The sequence below is a fragment of the Crotalus tigris genome, unplaced genomic scaffold, assembly GCF_016545835.1.
Source record: "Crotalus tigris isolate CLP2741 ecotype Arizona unplaced genomic scaffold, ASM1654583v1 scf7180000019007.31208882:3723066, whole genome shotgun sequence".
Lineage (NCBI taxonomy): Eukaryota > Metazoa > Chordata > Lepidosauria > Squamata > Viperidae > Crotalus > Crotalus tigris.
In genome coordinates, this window is record NW_024097321.1 from 3,608,802 (window position 1) to 3,633,132 (window position 24,331).

General features: G+C 37.4%; 1 protein-coding gene across 7 annotated transcripts in view; it reads left to right on the forward strand.

The window, feature by feature from the left end:
• MAP3K4 (mitogen-activated protein kinase kinase kinase 4) overlaps nt 1-24,331 on the forward strand; it is a 111,744-nt gene that overhangs the window by 73,150 nt on the left and 14,263 nt on the right. For 3 of the 7 annotated variants that reach the window (XM_039358243.1, XM_039358241.1, XM_039358244.1), the window contains exons 3-18: nt 7-1,394; nt 4,926-5,168; nt 6,459-6,602; nt 8,283-8,440; nt 9,651-9,767; nt 10,383-10,482; nt 10,569-10,652; nt 11,092-11,358; nt 12,095-12,244; nt 14,821-14,982; nt 16,538-16,671; nt 18,392-18,470; nt 18,699-18,777; nt 20,655-20,751; nt 21,700-21,816; nt 22,926-23,026. In XM_039358243.1, the coding sequence (XP_039214177.1) occupies nt 7-1,394; nt 4,926-5,168; nt 6,459-6,602; nt 8,283-8,440; nt 9,651-9,767; nt 10,383-10,482; nt 10,569-10,652; nt 11,092-11,358; nt 12,095-12,244; nt 14,821-14,982; nt 16,538-16,671; nt 18,392-18,470; nt 18,699-18,777; nt 20,655-20,751; nt 21,700-21,816; nt 22,926-23,026 (3,420 nt within the window). The remainder of the gene's footprint in view (nt 1-6; nt 1,395-4,925; nt 5,169-6,458; nt 6,603-8,282; nt 8,441-9,650; nt 9,768-10,382; nt 10,483-10,568; nt 10,653-11,091; nt 11,359-12,094; nt 12,245-14,820; nt 14,983-16,537; nt 16,672-18,391; nt 18,471-18,698; nt 18,778-20,654; nt 20,752-21,699; nt 21,817-22,925; nt 23,027-24,331) is intronic. The other 4 variants (XM_039358242.1, XM_039358247.1, XM_039358245.1 and 1 more) reach the window with 4 other exon arrangements.

Genomic DNA, 24,331 nt, shown 5'->3' on the forward strand with positions numbered 1-24,331 from the left:
TTTCAGAGAAAATGAGCTCACCCAACCAGCTGCCTAACAAAGATAATATTAAAATCTCCGAGAACTCAGAAGATCACGGCTATAAGCAGGGGAAAAAGCTCCGAGCCACCTTAAGGACAACTGAGAGGGATCATAAGAAAAACGTGCAGTGTTCGTTCATGTTGGACTCGGTTAGTGGGTCCTTACCAAAAAAGTCAATTCCGGATGTTGATCTCAATAAGCCTTACCTCAGCCTTGGCTGCAGCAATGCTAAGCCTCCAGTATCTGTACCCGTGCCTATAGCCAAAACTACACGCCAGACGTCTCGTACCGATTACCCAGCAGACCGCTTAAAATTTTTTGAGACCCTGCGGCTGTTGTTAAAGCTTACCTCAGTTTCCAAGAAAAAGGACAAAGAGCAGAAAGGCCAGGAAAGCACTTCCTCCGTTGAATTAAACCGATCCAACGAACTAATCTGGCTTGAGCTGCAGGCATGGCATGCGGGGCGGACTATTAAGGACCAAGACTTCTACTTGTACACAGCTCGTCAAGCCATCCCTGATATTATTAATGAAATTTTTACTTTCAAGGTAAACTATCGGAACCTCTCCTGTGTGGGAAATGGAGCTAGTCTTAATGGTACGTCAGCAAGACAATGTAAAGCAGCCCATGGAGCTAATGTAATGGGCTACTCAAGCTATCACGAGCACCTCCATCGCCAGCGGGTCTCTTTTGAACAGGTAAAGCGGATAATGGAGCTGCTAGAATACGTAGAAGCACTTTATCCATCTCTGAAGGCCCTTCAAAGTGACTATGAAAAATATGCTGCAAGGGATTTTCAGGACAGGGTGCAGGCACTTTGTCTTTGGTTAAACATTACAAAAGATTTAAATCAGAAACTAAGGATTATGGGGACTGTTTTGGGCATCAAGGATCTTTCTGACATTGGCTGGCCAGTGTTTGAAATCCCTTCTCCTCGTTCGTTCAGGGACAATGATCTAGAGGATGAAGTTTACGATGAAGATGATGATGATGATAGGGTAACCTCAGGTGCATGCACAGAGGAAAGTGAAGATGAAGAACAAATCTCTGAGGAGAATGTGGAGGAACTTAGACAAGCCATCCGAAATAATCTTGCCAATAAGGCAAATTTTGATTTTGAGGCGCAGGACCATTTGTCAAGAAAGCTTGATAGGCTTGAATCTGAAGATGACTCAACCTGCTGGGCAGTTACAGAGTGCAGCGGAGAGACAGGCTGCAGCAGACATTGTTTGACCTCTATTTATAGGCCCTTTGTAGATAAAGCACTGAAGCAGATGGGGTTGAGGAAGCTCATTTTAAGACTGCACAAGTTAATGCATGGCTCCTTGCAGAGGGCCCGAATGGCATTGATAAAGAGCGATCAGCAGCTGGAGGTAGGTTTGGGGAGGCAGGTGGAATGGATAATGCTTAAGCAATAGTCCTTTTAAGCTGTGTTTTTCTTCCAAAAGTTTTTGTATGTAAAATGTATATATATAGTTTGAGACATGCTGAACCATGTGGACTTACTTTAATAATGGTGACATATCAGGTGAAACATATGTAATATATATGTCGTCTTTCCTTGTCAATTCTGTGTCTGGCATAACACAGCCTGTACAGGTAGTCCTTGACTTAATAACCATTCATTTAGTGACTGTTCAGAATTACAACAGCACTGTAAAAAGTGACTTACGATTGCTTTTCACACTTAACCCTTGCAGCAGCCTCTTGGTCACATGATCATAGTTTCGGCTCTTCGCAACAGGCATGTATTTATGACAGTTGCACTGTTGCGGGGTCGTATGATTACTATTTGTAAGCTTCCTAGCCAGCTTCCGACAAGCAATGTCAAAGGACTTAATGGCTGCATGATTCGCTTAATAACCACTGTTGTGGCAGAAAAGGTTATAAAATGGGGCAAAATTCACTTAACAGCTGCCTTGCTTAGTAACTGCCTTGCTTAGCAACAGAATTTTTGGGCTCAGTTGTGGTCATAAGTCGAGGACTATCTGTATTAATTTCCTGACAGTTAAACAATAGTGGGGATACACTAGATCAGGGTTCCCCAACCCCTGGTCCATGGACCGGCACCGGTTCACGGCATGCCAGAAACCGGACTGCACAAACAAGCGAAACCCCATCCATGGGATGCAGGCAGCATGTGAAACCATGCCCCCTCTGCTCTGGGAGAAAACCTCTCTCCACGGAACCCTGATGCCCAAAAGGTTGGGGGGGGCACTGCATTAGATATTCAATTTCTCCCATTTCCTCCTCCTTAATGATATTAATGGCCCAATAACATGGGACAGGCTTTATTGGAGTAATAATGGTCAAGTGCTAGAAATGAAAGTTTCTTCGCAGAATATTATCTATGCAACTTTGTTGTTTTTGATGTGATGTTGACTGTGGGAGAAAGGATATTCTTTAGATTGAAACACAACTTTATACAAAAAAAAAAAAAAAAAAAAAGAATCAGCTTTCCAATCCCTCTGAAATTTAGAGAATAAAAATTGCCAGGAAGTCCTGTGAGAGCTAAGATACAGTAAACTGAATATTTTAAATACGCTTAGGATGTTTTCAACATTCAAAATATAAAAACATTATATATTACCGTATTTATATTCTGTTTTTTCTATTTAGGAGACTGCCTACTTTTTTCCTCTCCTGTTTATTCTCACAAGAATTTTGTGAAGATTATGCTGGATGAGAGTAGCTAACCAAAATCTTCCAGTTATTTTAATGATTTTCAGGATAATTGAATTTATGATATCCCAGTCTTGTCTTGCACTCTTAACTCCCCAAAACCCATCCTCATTCATTACATTTTTGGGGGGTTCACATGTTTCAGAGGTTCTCCATCATATAGCCTACAGGTTGGATGAGTTGAGGGTGCATTCAAATGTTATATCAATGTCAGATTCCTGGGAATAATTTTGATATGGAAGAAGTCTAACAGTTCTTTTCTTGTTATGATAAAAACTCAAATATTGTATTTATATTGTATAATTTACATGATTATCATTGTTGTTGTTAATTGCGAAGTCGTGTCCGACCCGTCGCGACCCCATGGACAATGTTCCTCCAGGTCTTCCTGTCCTCTACCATCTTCTGGAGTCCATTTAAATTCACACCTACTGCTTCAGTGACTCCATCCAGCCATCTCATTCTCTGTCGTCTCCTTCTTCTATTGCCCTCAATCTTTCCCAACATTAGGCTCTTCTCCAGTGAATCCTTCCTTCTCATTAGGTGGCCAAAGTACTTGAGTTTCAACTTCAGGATCTGGCCTTCTAAAGAGCAGTCGGGGTTGATCATATAACGTTCTATATATATAATGAATGTATTGTTATATCTTGTCTTGCAAATTTGTTTTTTTTTTTTAAGTTTAATAATAGCATTGTAATTTCGAACCAACCATAAAGTAGAATTATTCTACTGAAACTATCATAAAGCAAATAGTATCTTGAAGCAAAGGTTTTAACCTCTAAATGTTGTAGATAGAGAAAAAATGCTGCTACCTTTCTATGTAAATTCCTCCATAGACGTAATAATTTGATTGTTTTTCCTGGTATCTGATCTGTTTCACCCCATATTTTGATAATGTGGATAAAGGAGGGTTATTTTAACTTGTGTGGTTTTTAACAACTTTACAGAGTGTTAAATTATTGTCTTGTTTTTATAAAGAATTGTAAATATTTAGGAAAACAAAATTCTATGGGATCTGACTGGGATTTTTTTAGAAAAGGTTTTGACTGGGTCCATATTGCAGAATATTTTATCTTTAGTTCCTGGGATTGGGGTAAAACCTACTTTTATTTAAATTTTTAGACATGATAGTTGGAGAAGACTCTTAAGACAGGTAAGTCTGCTTCTCTTTTTTATAGCATTCTCTCTATATTTTCATTCCCTCAGCGAATGACAGTGCTGCCCAATGAAGACTAGGTTTGGGAGCTAAGTAAAGTTGGGGATGGTTAGGATGAGAGCCCACCCTCCCCTCAGACTGCAAGGTCAACTGGGCAGTCAGGAAATATCCCAGAAGAAAACAGGTCATACTTATCAGGCCCAGTTCAAGGGAAACTTTTCCTTTGTCTGATGTTTTGCAAATGCTTTGGTTATATGCATGACGATGAATGCCTTCACATTTTATCAGTAGTTTGGTTCCTAATATTATGGAGTAGGATGTGAAAATTGGCAAGAGCTTTCTTCGTATTAATCTTTATCATCAACATCTGCCATGTTGGGACATGTGCTGGAGCCTCAATGGCTCAGCTCCCCAGCATTTCCCTGTATTGTCCAGGTATTCTGGTTCACTTTCCCATCATGCTGTATAATAATACCATCCCAAGTCCAGAGTGAAAATAGCAGCTACCAGCCACCTCTGTGGTTCTCTTATGTAGGCCCAAGAAAGACAAGCCTAAAGATATTTAGACGTTGCTGGTATTTTAATAATTGATGTATCTATTCCTTTATCTCATTGGCGTTTTAATTTTACATGGATTTCTGTTAAAAACAATTTCCCTTGAGTCAATCTGCCAGATGTGTATTAGAAAATGTAAATCTTGTAAATCTAGCAACCATGCTGTTTATGTATGATTGCTACAAGCCTGATTTCTCCTATGTTGCCACTTTTCTGGAGCAACCAATTGTTTAGTCCCAATCTAGTTCCCATGCTGGCACCAAAAGGGATTTTTTTTATTGGGGGAGGAGAGGTAGCATGCTTTGAATATCAGCATCTATGCTGTATAGCAGAGCTTTCTTGAAACATTTATCTGCAAGGATAGGATACAATTTAAACATAAGGTGGTTTTGCTTCATGTATTTTGAGCAGTTGTTTTTAAAGTTAATATCTGGTTTTTAAAATGTACTGTCCCAAAGAAGAGAAGAAATTAATCACCAAATTGTCTCTTTCTCTCTTTTATTGCTGTTAGTTTTCTGAATACCCAGATCCCATTTTATGTTCAGATTATGTGCAGTTGTCAAATTCTCCAGCTTCTTCAGATCAAAAATGCAGTACTGTATCATGGGAAGAGTTGAAATCTATGGATTTGCCCTCTTTTGAACCTGCCTTTCTGGTTCTTTGCCGAGTTCTTCTCAATGTTATCCATGAGTGTCTCAAATTAAGATTGGAACAGCGGCCTGCTGGGGAGCCATCCCTCCTGAGTATTAAGCAGGTTTGCCTGTCGTATTTATTTTATTTTGTTCTGTAATATTAGGGTAGTAGCAGGTAAAAATTTACGTTCTTTGCATTCTTGACAATTCTTTCCAATAGCACAGATGCTGCTCACAAGATAATGAACTAGAATATTGCTTGTGACAAATACTCATCCCTTGTAAATAATTATTTCATCAACAGTAACAAAAAATGATGTCTTATGCAACTTCTAAATTGTATACAAATGATAAGCGCTTCAGGAGAATAGCTAGGTCAATGTTGATTTTTATGTTTTGAAAAAAGAGAGGACAGAAGATTCTGCTGAGGGCATAAAAGTAATCTCTCTATTCCCCACCCCCTCCCGAAATTAAATAAAATGGCTTCTTATTAAAACCATTCACATGTTTTCTTACTTTGGAGAAATTAGGCTGTAATTATGCTGTGGATGAAAATGTACCTGCTGCATAATGTTTACAAATTTCAACATAATATGTATAAATATTATATAGTTATAAATGATTGACTAATTTATATATTTATAAGTGGTTAACTAATTAAGGGCTAATCCCACCTCTCCCCCCCCCCATGTATTGGGCTCCCTCCATCTTGGGGTAATGATTTTATTTTGTCTGTATTGTCATTTTATACTTGATAATGTTAATGTTTTATTCTGTAAGCCACCCAGAGTTGTTTGAAACCAGATGGGTGGGCAAATAAACTTAATAGTAATAACAAATAAAAATAAATATCTATTATTTCTATGTCATTTAATAATCAAAAATATTTAGGCTGATAACAAAAATGGCATTTTGATTTAGATGGTACCAATAATCCACAATCAATATCCTCCAAGAAAAAATAAATGTAGCCAATACTATACTGCTGTGATCCTCTGTAGCCAATAATCCTCTCTGCATGTTTTAAAGGAGCATATATGATTAGCTGGTTATTGACAAATTATAACTGCTTCGGTCTTAAATGAAAGCCACAACTATTCAGTAGTCAAGCAAATATTAAAAAATGCAGAAGGTAGAGTGATAATAGTACTTACTGAATTCAATGAGATAAAACGTTATAGCAGGAGGCCTTATGAAGATGGAAAATGGATAACAGGGCTTAGATTCATACTCTGTAGAAATCAGTTGTTCTACCAATTTGGGTTTTATTTCGCATCACCCTTTTTGTGGAATATTTATCTCACGTACTAGCAGAACTGAAGACGATATTTATAGAATTTGCTCTTTAGAAACATCTTTGCATTTTGCAGCATGAAAACACCAGATTGATCAGTGTATTATTTCTCTTGCAGCTCGTGCGAGAGTGTAAAGAGGTTCTAAAAGGTGGCCTCCTGATGAAGCAATATTATCAGTTTATGTTACGCGAGGTTGTAGATGACCTTCAGAGCCACTGCAACATTGACTCTTTCGAAGAAGACTTGCATAAGATGTTAATGGTAACTAACAATTCAATGTAATACCCGATGATTTGAGTTCCATTTGGTTAGTTTTAGATTGTTTCGATTGGCAAAGAACTTTCCTAGCCTGCAAAAACCTGCATTTTGTATTTCAACCATATATATATAACAAGGAATGCTCTAACTATGTGCTACCTATTCTGTAGACTACATGAGACAGTGAAGCAGGACTATCAGAAAATAAAGTAGGTGCTTCTTCTATATTTGAAGCATACCCTTGATATATTATTTTATACATTGCCTGCTACTCTGAGACTGCAGATCTGAAGAGAGAGATATTCTGACTTCTTCCCTTTGTCTAAGAACCTTTAAGGGTTTGTTTGTTTATCTTTAGTAAATATATATATATATATATATAGCCACCCTGTTGAAAGCAATCAAAGTAAAGAATAACAACATTAGGGAGCAAACAGTCATAAAATGCAATAAATCATGTCAAATTATTCCACGGATATTTAGCCATTGTAAAACTCAAACCAGACAGGTTGACAAATTTGATCATGTACCTATGAGAAAAACTAGGTCTTCCAAGCCTTAAAAAGTGCAGGCAGGATCAAGACCATCTGGGTCTCAAAAGGAAATAATCATTTCAAAGGCAGGGCACAGTGACAGAAAGCATGATTAGAACTATGTATGCTTTCTAGGAAGGACATTGTGATGACAAGTTAACATGACCCCATCCAAAAAGAGCAGGGAGCTTACCCTTTGCTGATTTTCCTGGCCCTGCAGAATTGAAGGAACGCACATTATCTTCTATCATCTGCCAGGATAACTAGGCCCACAGAGAAAGAGATGTCTTTTTCTCCCAGGCAAGGAACAGATAAATCTTCCTTCAGTTTTCAAAGTGCAGCTCTTGGCAGTAGTAAATCTATTTCTTTGAGTCATCAGAAGACTCTCTTTTTGGTGTTCAAAGCCACAGGTATGTTGAAGGTCCATTTAATACACATATTATAGTAGACCAGTGCTGTTGATTAAATAAAGAACAGGTAGTCCTCGACTTACTACCACAAGCCCAAAATCTTTGTTGTTAAGTGAGACATTTGTTAAGTGAGTTGTGCCCCATTTTACAACATTTTTTGCTATAGTTAAGTGAATCACTGCAGTTGATAAATTAGTAACACGGCTGTTAAGTGAATATGGATAATCCATTGATTTTGCTTGTCAAAAGGTTGCAAAAAGTGATCACATGAGCTTGGGACACAGCAACAATCATAATGGGGAGCCAGTTGCCAAGTATCTGAATTTTGATTATATGATCATGGGGCTGCTACAAAGTTTGTAAGTGTGAAAAATGGTCATAAGTCACTTTTTCAATGTCGTTGTAACTATGAATGGTCACTAAATGAACTGTGTAAGTAGAAGACTACCTGTCCACAATTCCTTACATGAAAGTATCCCTTTTCCAAGCCAATGAGGCCTCTCTGAGGTTTCCAGTATTTTTGAGGGAATTCTGTGTTTTGATTGGCATGGGGGTTGGGGGAATGTAAATCTGCCAGGAGCATGAGGATTGATAAAGGGGTTCTTTTGGAGAGAGGAGAATTTGTAAGCAACGTTCAGTTTTATAAAATTAACATACTATGGATGAGGATTTGTCTTTGCTGTGAAACAACTTTTTAAATGGCTTTCCCTACTCTTTTTTCCCCCCCTCTGGGTTACAAGGTTTATTTTGATTACATGCGAAGCTGGATCCAAATGCTACAGCAGTTACCTCAGGCATCTCATAGTTTAAAGAATCTTTTGGAAGAAGAATGGAATTTCACCAAAGAAATAACGCCTTATATACGAGGAGGTGAAGCTCAAGCTGGAAAACTATTCTGGTAGAATTGCATTACTACTATGAATCTTCTGTTTGTTTGATTTATCTATTTCAATAAGTGAAAATCCTTATTTTTTAAAAAATAGTCCCTGTTTAAAATTTCTGGGGTTTATTTTAAGGCCAAAACTATGACTTTTGAATACTATATTTCCATTAACAATTGTAATAATTTTTAATAAGTTGCTTATATGTCTCCCAATTTTTTTTATTCTATCAAATTGAAAGTTGATCTTTTGAATGATAACTAATACTCCTAGTTTTTAATTTTATTTGAATAATTTTAATGGAAGCCCATTATTTATTCAGAATGTTCTTGCTGCTAATATTTTCTTTTTTACACAGTATTCCACATTTTAAATAGAGTTGTTAAAGTATCGGCGAGAATGCCTATCCAGGAGTATTGCTTTTCATTTGCTGCTTCTTTTCCAAAACACATATCCTATGTTTTGGCACAGAAATATTTTATTGAGAAAATATTAGGTTGTCATGTTATTCTTTTACAGATTAAAGAGTGTTACAGGGCAGATCTGTAATCTATTGCAGGAGTTTTCAAACTTAGCAATATGCTGGCTGAGGAATTCTGGGAGTTGAAGTCCATAAGTCTTAAAAGTTGCCAAGTTTGTAGACCTCTGATCTATGGCTTCCTTGAATGCAAATGTGGCTGTGATAATAATGGCATGTGGCCTTTATATCTGGTTATGTGTGCTGCGTTTAGCCATGTAGAAAAATTGTTTATAATTATAGCTGTGATGAAAATTCGTAATGCAAAATTAAGATCATGTACTAAAAGTGGCAATTTTCTTAGCTATATTTTAAAAAAAACAACCCATTTGAAATCAGGATAAGAAGTATTTGATTTTATTCAGCAGCTTTATTTACATCTTATATAAATAAATGAAAAAGTGATATCAATCCTTTTTTTAAATAAATAAATGTATCTTTATTTTTTAGTTCAAACTACCCCAAAGATAAGATGGAAAAAAATAAGATGAGAGGAATTTAAATATCATATACTTATATCTGAATTACTGCATTACCTTGTAGTGCAGAACCATAATTTCCAGAGCCTGAGTCAGTCTGGATTGAGAAATGTTAGATTTTGCAGTAAGCAATATTTGGAGGGCCAGTGGTTCCTTTATCTTTATTATAGTTCCAGGAAACTTTTTGGTGTGTAAACTTTCTCAGTAGTGACTGTTTTATTTTTGTTGTAGTGACATTGCAGGAGTACTATTAAAATCAACAGGAATCTTTTTGGACTCTGGCTTACAAGAGAGCTGTTATGAATTTTGGGCTAGTGCTGATGACAGTGTTGCTTCAGATGAAATCAGGTATTCCTCCTTGAAAAATGTTCATGTATGGATAAAGCACATTGTTCATACAGATTAGAGTTAATGAGGAATAGAGGAGGAGAACAATTTTTGTGCAGTACACCTGGAGAATAGGTGACTGTGCAACATTGTGATATTGTGCTTTCAGTGAATCGAGTTAGGTTCATCATCACCTGATATTATTTCATTATAAATTGGCTGTTGTATTTGGTTGTAATTCTGTGTGTGCAACTAGAGTCACAATTTTGAGATTGGCAGCTATATAAATAGGTATGATCAATACAGATAATCCTTGTTTAGTGACTGCCTCATTTAGTGACTGCTAATACGACAATGCTCTAAAATAACTTTACGACAATTCCTTACATGTATAACCTTTTGGGACTGTAAAGCAAAGGAAAACTGAAATAAGATCATAAGCACAGTTGCTTATGATGATTATTTCAGTTAATGATTATTTTGCTTCATGACTGCGTTGCAGTCCCAATTGTGATCACTAACAAGAACTGTCTGTAAATAAAATACGTATTTTAGCAATCGTAACTGCATTTTTAGCTTTCTGTTTGCACATATTTGCCTTCTGATCTTCACTTACATTTTGTTTAACTTTTCTAGGAGGTCTGTTATAGAAACCAGCCGGGCACTGAAAGAGCTATTTCATGAAGCTAGAGAGAGAGCATCGAAAGCTCTTGGTTTTGCCAAGAGATTAAGAAAGGTAAACAATTTAGACCAAATCCAGTTGCATTTACATGCTTAGCCGTTCATTTGTAACAAAATATACTTTTCTCACCATATTTGTAGGACCTTGAAATAGCTGCGGAGTTCACGTTATCTGCCTCTGTGAGGGATTTCCTTGCTGCTCTGAAAGCACAGCAGTACACAAAGGTAAAAAAAACAGTCCAGAGGCTACATAGCATGGGAATATTAATGGAAGGAGTCCTTGAACTTACTCAGAAATTTGGATACATGGGATTGTAGTTCACTAAATGGGAAAACAAATGTCTGCGTTTCTAGATTCTTATCAAGGCTAGATTGCTAACAACTCGGTAATGGCAATATAAACATTTTTGCATATGGAATTGTCTCGGTTCAAATGTCAGATAGGAACTCCCATAATTATGTTTCTGAAAACGTTTTGCACATCGAAGAAACAAAAGCAGTCTGTGTTGAGGGGATCAAAGGAGGGTGGGGGCAAGTACAGTGGTTACAGACCTGTTTTATTATGCATAAAAATGCAATTGCTTTGACTTCTCCACCAAACAGAAAATTATGAAAATGGGATATGGATTGTTAACTATTTTGATCCTTTTGATTTGTTTTGCAGGTACAAATTCCTGGGCTTGAAAATTTACAAATCTTCATGCCAGATAATTTTGCACAGGAAAAGTCTTTTATCTTGCAGTTGCTTAATGCAGCTGCTGGAAAGGATTGCTCAAAAGATTCTGATGAGGTTGCAGGTGAACCGTTTTTACTGATGACAAAATACAGTGAAAAAGACCAAGAATTTGATGACAGCTGGAGCACTTGGGAAGGACAGCCAATCAAAATAGTTCCTCAAGTGGAAACTATTGATACACTGAGAAGTATGCAGGTAAAGTCTTTCTGTGTTAATTAATACATGTTGGGTGATGCTTAATGTGTTCTAAATTATATCTGAAATATTACTACCATAAGGTCCCGGGTATTTAATAATGTTGGTTTATCTTGTTAGGTATTCTAAATATGATTAAAAGAACCAGGAGACAGGGAGTTCTAGTCCTCCTTTTGGCATAAAGGCAGCTGAATGACTTTGGGCCAATCACACACTCTTCACCCCTAGAAAAGAAATCACAGCAAACCATTTCTGACAAAAGTTGGCAATAAATCTGCAGGGATTTGTCTAATTAGTTGCCTGACAATTGTGATCTGATGGCACAAATAAAAATTGTATAGTATTTTCATGTTGTAAAAAAACCCTTTCATCTTTTTTAATTTCCTCAAGAAACAACAGACATAAATGTAATTAAAATTCCAGTGAGAATGACGGCCTTTTGACAAATGGGATATATCATCAACACATTTTTTTACCACAAAAGATTCTCATTCCTCTATTAGCAACTTCCAGTAAATATTTGGACAAACCTTATGCACAAAAATTTGCTTCTATTTATTTAAAAAATTGCTACTTAATTGATCATAATGAGAGAAGTCTTTAGAAAATCCAAATCTGTAACTGATTTTAAGTTGATTAATTTTCTGGGAAGAAAAGTTCCATCCTTGGAATATGTAGAGTGATTCAAATAAATTGAATACTATTTTAAACAACACTCTGTTCTCTTTTGTTCTAGGTTGCCAACCTTCTTCTTGTGGTAATGCAACCGGTTCATCTTGTGAACCAGAGAAAAGCCTTTCAGCAGTTACTTGAAGGATTGATCTCTTTGCAGCAGGAACAAACTTCCAGCCAACCAGTAATTGCCAAAGCTTTGCAACAGTTGAAGGTACATCTCTTTCTAATTTATTATCTCCTAGGCCAGTGGCGCACAGCTAAGGCCCATTTCGACCTCTGGACTTCAACTTCCAGAATTCCTGAGAGCATGGCTGACTCAAGAATGCTGGGAGTTGAGGTCCCAAGGTGGTAAAGGGACCATTGTTGCCCACTCCTGGTCTAAGCTGTTGATTCTAATTCATTTATCATTTGAAAATATATAATAAACCAATTAGAGCTGCTTTCCATAGAAAGTCATAAGGCAATATTTGCTCTGCAGTTTTACAGATTAATATAAATTGTCTAGAACTGTTGAGAGAGAATGGCTTATGAATTTGCAAATAAGTTGAATGTGAAATAATGTATGGATTGCTTGTACTGATCAGGCAGCAGAACTGTCTCTATTTTGATACATATTCAAAACTTTTCCATAAGTGCTGCATAAAAGGAAGTGGTAACAGAACTTTTTTTTAAAAAAATTCTATATGTAACTTTGAGGAGTTATTAGTATACTCCTAACAGGATTGAAAATAAACAATATAAACAATATAACTGTATAATTATAAAGTGTGTGTAAGAGACATAAAAGTTTTCATATCTACAACTCAATAGTCTGATGTACCTCCCAAAAGAATACATATCATGTTACCCATGAATTTTTTTAGTTGTTAATATTATATTTCTAACACTTCGATAGAAATAATTCCATTAATTTCAATGAGGCTAACTCTAGTTAAATGTATACAGGTAGTCCTTGATTTATGACCAGAATATAGGTAGTCCTTGACTTATAACCAGAAATTTAGTCATTACTAAAAGCCAGCATGGGTTTGTCAAAAATGGATCATGCCAGACAAATCTTATTGCATTCTTTGACCAAGTGACAAAATCAGTGGATCAGAGGAATGCTGTGGACATAATTTACTTGGACTTCAGTAAGGCATTTGATAAAGTAGATCACAACCTACTACTTGACAAGATAGAAAAATATGGGGTAGACAGCATCACCACCAGATGGATCTGGAGCTGGCTGACTGGCCGTACTCAGTGTGTGGTCCTCAATGGAACCGCATCTACATGGAGGGAAATGTGTAGTGGGGTACCCCAGGGCTCTGTTCTGGGCCCAATGCTCTTCAACATCTTCATCAACAATTTGGACGAGGGGATAGATGAGAAACTCATCAAATTTTCAGACAACACCAAGCTGGCAGGAATAGCCAACACTCCAGAAGACAGGCTTAGGATACAGGAGGATCTGGACAGACTTGAACACTGGGCCCTGTCTAACAAAATGAAATTCAATGGTGAAAAAAGCAAGGTTCTGCATTTAGGCAAGAAAAACCAAATGCACAGGTATAGTACAGGGGGTACCTTGCTCAATAGTAGTAACTGTGAGAGGGACCTCGGGAGTTCTAGTGGACAATCACCTAAATATGAGCCAGCAGTGTGCTGCAGCTGCCAAAAAGGCCAACACAGTGCTAGCCTGCATTAACAGAGGGATAGAATCAAGATCACGTGAAGTATTAATACCACTTTACAATGCCTTGGTAAGGCCACACTTGGAATACTGCATCCAGTTTTGGTCACCGCGATGTAAAAAAGATGTTGAGACTCTAGAAAGAGTACAGAGAAGAGCAACAAAGATGGTTAGGGGACTGGAGGCTAAAGCATATAAGGAACGGCTGCTGGAACTGGGTATGTCTAGTTTAATGAAGAGAAGGACAAGGGGGACATGATAGCAGTGTTCCAATATCTCAGGGGCTGCCACAAAGAAGAGGGAGTCAAGCTATTTTCAAAGGCACCTGAAGAAGCAGGAGCAAGCAAGGAGAGAAGCAACCTAGAACTAAGGAGAAACTTCCTGACAGTTAGAACAATTAACCAGTGGAACAACCTGCCTCCAGAGGCGGTGAATGCTCCAACACTGGAAGTTTTTAAGAAGAAACTGGACAGCCATTTGTCCGAAATGGTATAGGGCTTCCTGCCTGAGCAGGGGGTTGGACTAGATGACCTCCAAGGTCCCTTCCAACTTTACTATGACGACTACTACTACTACTACTACTACTACTACTATTATTATTATTATTACAAGAATTTCAATCATAAGTCATGACTGATAAGTTGAGGTACCTAAGAGACTGCACCTAATTTTACAACCATTTTTACAGTGGTCATTAAGTAAATAACATGGTCATAGGTTCAAATCAGTCGTATGTATGAACCCATCCTCCTATATGGGCGTTCTTTTGCCAGAAACTGGCAAATTAAGTGACTGCAACACACAACAACCAGTCATAAATGTGAGGCAGGAGAGCCGGAGTGACATTTTACAATGGCCAGAAGTACTTTATTGACTTTAAAGCACCTTTTCTTGTCATAACTTCGAACAGTTTTTAAATAACTGGCTGTAAATTGAGGTCTACCTGCCCAGGTTGCAATACTACCCCTCAGTTCTAGATTAATGATCTAAATAGCAAAGATATAGGCATTTATATTTCGTATTAATATTGCTATGTTTATGTAAATTCGAGCAGAATTTTGTGTCTTTATATTCCAAGCGTATCAGCAGAGCTTTTTTCCCACATTTTCCAGAGTGATGCTTTACATCTGTGCAATAAGATCAGCAGTGCCATTGATAGAGTTGATCATATGTTCACCTCTGAATTTGATGCTGAACTTGATGAATCGGAATCTGCCACCTTGCAGCAATATTACAGAGAAGCCATGATTCAGTGTTACAACTTCGGCTTTGAGGTAGGTCCAAGATAAAAAAATTTTGCCTTTTCAGAGAAAAAGGAAATCATATATTTTAACTAAACACTGGCAAACTGATACTTCACCTCAATCTGTTTATAGCTGTTACATACAAATCAGCATACAGGAAAAATAGACCGAGGATGGTATAATAGTTAAGGTGATAGACTGGAAATGAGAAATCTCAGGTTCTAGCTGGATGATGATTAGATGATTACGGTTGATTACTCTTTCTCAGCCTAACCTACCTCAGAGAGTGGGGGTTGTGAGGGAAAATAAGCATGAATTGAAGAGATCCAGGTTGGTCTAGTGGTTAAGGCACCAGGCTAGAAAGCGGCAGACTGTGAGTTCAAGTCCTGCCTTAGCCACGAAAACCAGCTCGGTGATCTTGGGCCAGTCAGTCCCTGTCAGCCCAACTCACCTCATAGGATGGTTCTTATGGGGAAAATAGGAAGATATTTGCCGACATATATGATCCAAGTAGAAGACCTATCCCCACTAATAATGCCATGATTTATCCTGCTGCGACAATTCAGTGTTGTATATTATGTGCATGACAAAAAGGACCAACCTTATCTGCTTTGACAGAGACTGCTGCATTTTGGAATAAATAATTGATCTTTTTCTTTTAAAAGCAGTCAGTTCCAATGGTGCTTGTAGTGTGGACCATGTGCTTTCAAACTTGTTTGTTGTTTGCTTGTTAGCTAAAGGTATGTCCCATCTTTTTCTTTAGGAGCTCAGGAGAGCCTTCAAAATACTCCTCTCTCCTATTTTTCTCCATAACAAGGACTGTGAGGAAGGTTGGGCTAAGAGAAAGAATGCCTAGCTCAGGGGTTGGCAGCCTTGGCTCTTTTATGACTCCTAGACTTCAACTACCAGAATTCCTGAGCCAGCCATGCTGGCTCAGGAATTCTGGGAGTTGAAGTCCACGAGTCATAAAAGAGCCAACGTTGCCTACCTCTGGCCTAGCTCAAAGTCAGCCTTCCATGGCTGAAGGAAAACTTAGAACTTGAGTCTCTCCACTCCGCAACTCCGATCCAAACCCTTAAGCCCTGCATCACGTTGGCTATCTCTTTTGTTAGTTGTTTATGAAAAGGTTCCAGAAGTAGGTGAGAGGTCCCAATAGTCCCTAATGTTTCTAGTGAGTTCCAGACATATAAAACATTTGCAATTGCATCTTATCTTAGTTAGATCAGTTCTGGGTAGCAGGATGAGACTTCTTTCAGGTTAAAAATTGGGAGGTATGTACTAACTACAGTTGGATGCTGCCCCCAATCTTTTTCTGGGAGAAGCCATTACCTGTCAATCGTAGAGGTCTTCCTCTGTCTTCACAGCAAGGTACCTCCCAAAGTGCACCCATCACCATTGTAATTGAATCCATCCATCTTGCTGTTGGTTACCATCTTCTCTTTCCTTCCACCTTTCCTACAATTTTATTTAGAATAATATGTCCAAAGTAGGATAATTTGAGTCTGATCGCTCTTTAGTTGCACCATTAGCTTGTTCTAACCATTGAATGCTCATTATCTGGACTGATCATTTAAATCTATTATAGTATCACAAAGAAGTCATTCGACTAATGTCTGGAGAATTTAGACAGAAAATAGGAGACCAGTATATCACTTTTGCAAGAAAATGGATGAATTATGTCCTCACTAAATGTGAGAGTGGACGAGGCACCAGACCCAGGTAATGACAAAGTAAATGCTTTTTAAATGTTTTCTGTCCCTTTCATTTCTGTGCAGTATATATATCTTAAATACAGAAGAGAATTGCTGTCTAGATGACCTTGATTTAATTAGTGTTGATTAAATTATTAAATAACAACTAATGCAACACCCATGCATTAAATAATCAACTACAGTTTAGAATGTAATCCACTATTGCCTCAGTTAAGAGTACACTTGGACTTCATGAATTCTGTGGGAAGTGACAATATAGTTAAAAGTATATTGTGATGTTACAGTTTTTAGCTGTCCTTACTATAAGAACTTCCTTTCTAATATACTAATTTTGAAGTACTGCTAAGAGTACTGTAATATGCTTTACATGGGGTTGCCCTGGAAAAGCATTTGGAAGCAGCAACTGGTCAAACATGTCAAAAAATACACAAAATTATGTGCCTACCAGTGTCTCACTGCATGCCACCTTCTGCCTGCATGAAATACCTAGATAGAAGTTGTTCTCCCAAAACTGAGGATGGAATGAGCAAACCAGATCTCGTGGGGCAGAGTTCCAAAGCATGGAGGTAGAAATCCATAATGCCATCTTCCAAAATCCCATCGGGTGAGATTTTGTAAAGATGGGACCTGGAGGGGCCTTACCCTATTATGTGGGGCTTTAAAGGTTATATCAACACCTTCCAATTGTATCCAGAAGACCACTGGCAACCAGTTCAGCTTTCAAAACAGCACAGGGTCACTGGAGTATAATGGGATATACAGGTACTCCTCACTGCTTGGGCTGCCACATATGCCAGTTGCTGCTTCCAAATGCTTTCCCAGGGCAACCCCATGTAAACCATATTACAGTTACTCTTAGCAGGAGGTGATTAAGGCATGAATAACCCTGCATATTTAAAGCAAAAATGCCAAATTGGCTTATATTTAATTGGCTTATATCCAAGGCCCACTGTTTTTTCAGAGTTGAGCTCTATTCTGGTTCTTGATTTTGTCAGTCCAAATATCAGCAGTTGTTCCCCATTTGTTTGTTTGGAGGGAATTTTGATAATTTTTTTTACCTAATCTTATTTTTCATCTAAAAAATGTTGGCCTTAGAAAAACTTGAGGGATCATCTGATTTCTTTTTATAAAGTACCTTTAATTAAACATGTGGAGGTTACTGTTTCTGATTAAAGTAGCTTTAGGTATGCAACCTTGGATTAATCCTATTACTTAAATTACAAATACCTGAAAAGCAGACTTAGGTAGCATAACAGAGAATTATTATAGATGGTCCTCAACTTATAACTGGTTGCTTAACGATCATTCATAATTAGGATGGCTTCGGAAAGGGTGTTTTGCACTGGCATGGGCACATTTCAGGGACTTTGCAATCAGTTCAGTTTACGACTGGTTGCAGCACCCTGCGGTAATGTAACTTGCTGGCTCCTGACAAACAGTAATGCCTATTTGGGAGAATGGGGTTCGTTTAATCACTGTGATTTTTTTTTTGGATGACCATATGATTTGCTTCATGACCATGTGATTCAGACTACAGTTGTAATTTGCTTAAAAACTGCTGTAAAAATCAGTAAAAAAAAAAAAAAAACTGGTCCAGTCACATGAGTGACTTGACTTACTACCACAATCACGACCAAAGTTCCGGTCCCAGTTGAAGACTACCTGTATGCTCAATAAATAGAACTTTTGCTACAAACATCAACAAATAATTTCTTTCTGTTGGACAGGTGGGCAACACAGGGGTTTGATTTTCTTCAAGCCATTGAACCAGCCTTTATTTCTGCTCTGCCCGAAGACGATTTCTTGGTATGCTGTTAATTAATCATAGATTTCAAATGGATAAACATTGCCAACTATAAATGAAACCAGTGGCTGTTCTAAAAAAAAAGATTTTAATGGTTTCTCCTTATTAATTAATGGCTTAATTTATATTAAATTAACGTAATGGGTTCCCAGAGTATTTATTTCTCATGGTTTGAAGATACAGCAGTATGACTTGCAATGTTTTGTTCTGTTTTGTTTTTTTTTAACCAGAGTTTGCAGTCATTGATGAATGAATGTATCGGCCATGTTATTGGAAAGCCTCACAGTCCTGTTACAGGTTTGTACCTTGGTAAGGCAGCAGCTGTAGTCTTTTCCTATGGAATTTTGAAGCTAATGGCTTGTAGGAACAGATATGATCTAGGTTATTTGGAAATAAAATAAACACTGATTTGGTAACAATTACAAGGTCGATAGCAACATTAGCAACTTTAAAATATGAGGTCCCAGGTCTGCATTTAAAAATAGAAGCAAGAAAGGTAGGACAAAACGGACAGAGTTTTTCCGAAATAGTGATTTTATCAGAATGACATTAGGCAGGGAGCCATGTTGCTTTTCCAGGGTGCAGACATTCCAGAGTCTGGGCACAGCAGCTGAGAAGGCTCTCGCACATTCCGGTCAAACAAGTCTTGGAAATCAGGAAATGCAACGGGGTCTTTCCAAATGATCTCAAAGAGTGGGCAGCTTCACATGGGAGGCCGTGGCATTTTAGGAATCCTGGCCGTAGATTGTTCAAAGCTGCATTAGTAATGAGCAGTTTTTAAAATGAGCTCTGAAACCAAAAGCCCAGTAGATAACAATGGAGTTACATGTTTTGGATAACTCCTTGCAGCCCATAGCTTTGCTGCTGCATTTTCTACTGATTGAAGTTTTTGGATCCTCTTCAAAGGCTTCCCCTGGTGGGCACATTATTGCAGAATTCTATTCATCTTAACCCTAAAGCATTTGTAATCAAGAGGAACAAACTAGAATGTTCGTCCTTACAGTTGTCATAAAAAGCAGATGTTTAGCTACCGCTATGCATTTCTTTCACAGGATCCTATCTGAGATTCCTAAATTTTGAGTTGTGTACATATTATGCCTTACAAACTTAAGTATAGCCCATTGAGTGTCTATTCTCCAAGTGACTGGCAAGCTAGTCATCATTCACCTGTTACAGTTGACAAGGAGGAAAAAAATTGATACCATTCTGCTGATTTATTTCATTGGAGTACAAGCCTACATGATTAAACCTGGAATCTCATTGGTAGACTGCAGCATGTATTTCACAACTAGGGTGTAACTTTCTCTGAAGGAAATGTGTAACAAAAGAGTTGCTTATGTTGAAATAGCATGGCTGCATCTTTATGACTATAGAAAAGAACTATTCAAGTACAAGTAAGCCTTGTTTAATAACTACTTCATTTAGTAACTGTTCAAAGTTACAACAGTGATAAAACGGTAACTTAACAGTCTTCCCATTTACGACCCTTGTAGGGTCTATAAAGCAAAGAAAAGATGAGTTAAGATTATAAGCCCAGTCACGATTTCACTTAGCAACCATTTTGCTTAATGACTGAATTGCCAGTCCCATGAGGACTATCTGTAATATTAAAATGAATTTGTTCATCAAAGATGGGCCTGAAAAGTGAGTCAGTTCAAAGCAGTCCAAGTTAATTGTGAAAATTATGCCTGTAGGCAAGTTAAATAGCAGGTAACAGCAGATGGCCAATCTTGTTTGGGCTTGTAAGCAAAACCACTTCTGGGTTGTTGCCTACAAGACCTCTTGGTTATGTCTCTATAGCCCTGAAGACATATTCACCAACTCATCAAGGTTGGAATTGGCTTATGACTTAGATAACTTTTTACTTTTACCTGCTTCCTTTTTTCTTCTGAATTTTTATGCCAAGTGACTTCAACATAAATTACTTGTTTTTGCTGCTCAGTTTATTAGCCTATTTATTTTGAGTTGACTTGATTGTTTAAAGTTTTCATTTTAGCAGTTTGATAGACACATTTGAAGACAAAACCATGGACTGTTTAAAAACAGTTTACAAAATCAGCAAATTTCAGTGCATTCTCTCATTTTTGACAAAGATACTATAGTTCAACTAGCATATAATTTAAGGCGTGATTTGATGCTCCCTGTTCCCACACAATTGATCTTTTCCTGCCTCTTTTTGCTTACAGCTATTCATCGGAATAGTCCTCGCCCCGTGAAAGTACCTCGATGCCATAGTGATCCCCCAAATCCTCACCTCATCATCCCAACACCTGAAGGGTTCAGGTACGTAAAGCCTTATCCCAAACTTTATTACTTATGAAATACAAAAATGAAGGATTTAAAGCAGTTCCAGCACTATTATTCTCTAGCTATCCTTCTTCCACTTCTACACTGAAGTACAGTGTTTGCACTCTTGAGAAAAACACAACTTCTGTTCCAACCTTGGTAATGACTTGCTGTTTTGTGTAGTGGGTGCAGCATGCCTGTCTGTAATGGAATTGCACCTTTGACATTACTGAGTGACAAGCCCAGAAGTAATTTAGTTCTTCTCCCTATGCTGGATTTTTAAATTAAAGAACGCTCTTTATATTGTTGCTTTTTTTGTTCTCCAGGGTACAAGGTCTGCAAGGCAATCAGAATGAAGCAACTCTTTTCCTACTCCTATATGTAACCTAGCTCTATGCTACTATTTCTGCAGCCTTCTTTCCTTCCTTTTTGAGTGCTTAATCTTGAGATGGTCAAGAAAAGAAGGCTGCGCCTCAGATCAGAATATCATACCACATTTATGAATGAGGCCAAGAGAACATGCCTCTGATGCTATTGATGCTATTTACTAAAATTTACTAAAAATGCCCACTTTTAAAAGATTGCCAAGGAACTGAGATGGAGAAGATAAGCTTTGGTGGCATTGCATTATCTTCTGTTTCTTAAAAATAAACGTATGTGTGGATTCATCAGTGACATGGTGGCTTCTATGTTTTGATGTTAGTGAGTTAGTTGAATACATATTCATAATTTAAAATCCCAAGTTACTTCTCAAATAGGCTTCATTATATTTTTGTTTCTTTCTGATTTTGCCTTCAGCACTTTGTGTTTAGAAATCTTTCTTGTGGGTTAGAAGCCATAACTTTTTACAAGATGTTAGTTTCCAGGCTGCTATTCTTACTTTTAAAAAAAATCCATTTTAAAGTGGAGAGCTTTTTTTTCCTGAAGCTTTTTTTCTCGCTGCAGCACAAGGAATATCCCATGTGATGTACGGAACCACTGTAGCCCTGCTTTCAGTCGCCCCACTCCTGTTGGGGTTGACTCAGCTCAGCCAAAACCCATCAGCAGTGCAAATGACCTCAGGTAGCTCCACTCCCCAGCCTAGCAGACTCATTCTTGTTCATGCCACTCATATAAACCATGTGTGCACTTAGACCCCAGTAGTTCCTCTTGGTTTCATTTTATGTTCCCCATGACTGACTTGTTTCCATTCAGAGTGTGAAATCCTTAGACGTTTGTACAAAGCGCATGTTCAGCTACATTTTTGATAATGCATGTTTTATTAAAAAAAGGTCGTTTGAATTGTTTTGTTCTGTCTTTGATGCATGCAATTCATTTTGTCTACCCTTTCTGCATTTTTATAATACTACCTGTGATTCAAGTCACATGAAATTAGACCAATTATACAGCCAGCAGAAATGCACATTTGAGATATGACCAGGGCCAAGAGAATGTATGTATGTATGTATGTATGTATGTGTGTGTGTGTGTGTATGTATGTATTATATATATATATATATATATATATATATATATATATATATATATATATATATATACACACACACACACATACATACATACATACATACATACATGTATGTGTTATATGCATGTACTTGCAAGCCAGTGATGACACCAATGCTTTAACATTCTATTTCCTAAAGCTAAAGTTTGTTTATCTGTCAATTAAAACTCTTTGCAAAAAGCTGGCCTATAATAATGCCAAAGATTTTGGTCACCAATTTCCTATGAGACCATTGTTTGTTTGTTTTTTATCATGCATAAATGCGGCTTAATGCTTGCATTTGTATATGCTGGCTCTTTTTGCATTTAGTTTCACTGACTCTAACATTAAAAGCAGTTAAAAACTAGCAGCTTTTTAAAGTTCCCTTATTCAGGATAATGGATATATACTATATATATATATATATATATATATATAGATATAGATATAGATATAGATATAGATATAGATATAGATATAGATATAGATATTATTAGATGTATATTACAAATATTTAGCTTGCTTTTTTAAACAGTAGTTTTGGTTAACATAACCAGTCATGGCTGTGTTCTTACTTGCATTTTCAGTTTCTTGCACCTCAGAAATGGGGGGAGTAAAAGTCTTGATCAGTAAAACAGTTGTGGGGTTTGTTTGTTTTTTTGGTTTTTTTTTAAAAAAACAACAGAGGCTCCAGTGTTCCTGAAAATGATCGTCTGGCTTCAATTGCTGCTGAACTACAGTTTAGATCATTAAGCCGACATTCAAGTCCCACAGAAGAACGAGAAGGTGCTATTATAATGATGATTGTATATGAATACTATTTCCCCTAAAATATATTTACCATATCCTGGTAAGGCTTCTGCTTAACTTTTAATTTGGTATCCTTACTCTGATATAATTGTGGAGATTTTGACCACATAATATGAGAGTCAGATTTTAGAAACATTTAGAACAGCTTATTTTGTTATTAATCCCAGTCTTGAAACTTATTTGTGTGGCACTTTCATTTGAAATTGCCTAGACTTCAACATTGGTAGCTATGACAATAGCTATAACAACTATCTGACCACGAATAAAACCACTTGAGGATCTGCAAGTTTAAAGACTGAAGAGTTAATTAGCTGGTTGAAAAGAAGGTTTGAAATAGATTTCCCTAGGACAGGGGTAGGCAACCTTGGCTCTTTTATGACTCGTGGACTTCAACTCCCAGAATTCCATGCTGGCTCAGGAATTCTGGGAGTTGAAGTCCACGAGTCATAAAAGAGTCAAGGTTGCCTACCCCTGCCCTAGGAGATAGTCTTTCTGGGATATTTATGAGCTGATGTTGAGAAGGCTGCTACAAACTTGTTGGTAAAGACATTAAATTAAATATCTATGGAGATTCTCTGTTTTTGAGGTCATGGTTATCCCAAAGGTGTTTTCTTTCAAATGGCAACTGGACTTTCTTGTTTTGCCTCAGTGACTCTCAGAAAGAGGGCTAATAACCACATGACTACAAGGAATATATATCTTTCCATTGTCCGCCATTCAGTCAGAACTGAAGAAGCTTCATGGATAAGACACAAAACATCTTCAAGCCAAACAAGAAAGTTCAGTTGTCTTTTGAAAGAAAGCATCTTTGAGACATTAAAGAAAAATACCCAAGGAAAGCATTTACTAGGAAGCTATCGCTCAAAGAGCACATATTCTTTGAACAGTAAATAGTTGAAGTAAGCAACCTTTGTTTCATCTGTTGCATCATTTCCCTTTCTGCACATAACTATACAGGCGAAACATGTTTATAAAGCAAATTGCAGTCGTGGACTTTAAAGGAACGGAAAAGCCTTTCCTGCAATTTAGTGCATACGTGAATGCCAATAAGATGCAGACTTGGAAGAGCTCAAACACATATTTTTAGTGTGGAAGACAACGATACTATCCACCTTTTCTAAAATCTTGGCATATTTGCATCGTCTCCAAAGAGGGAGGAAAAAAAGATGCTGGGTTACTATCGTTGGCTTTTCTTTTGCACAGGTTTACAGAAACTGGGTAATTGCAACAGTACAGTATAATGGAGAAATAGTTTGAAAGATGTGCGCTCACTAAATTTCT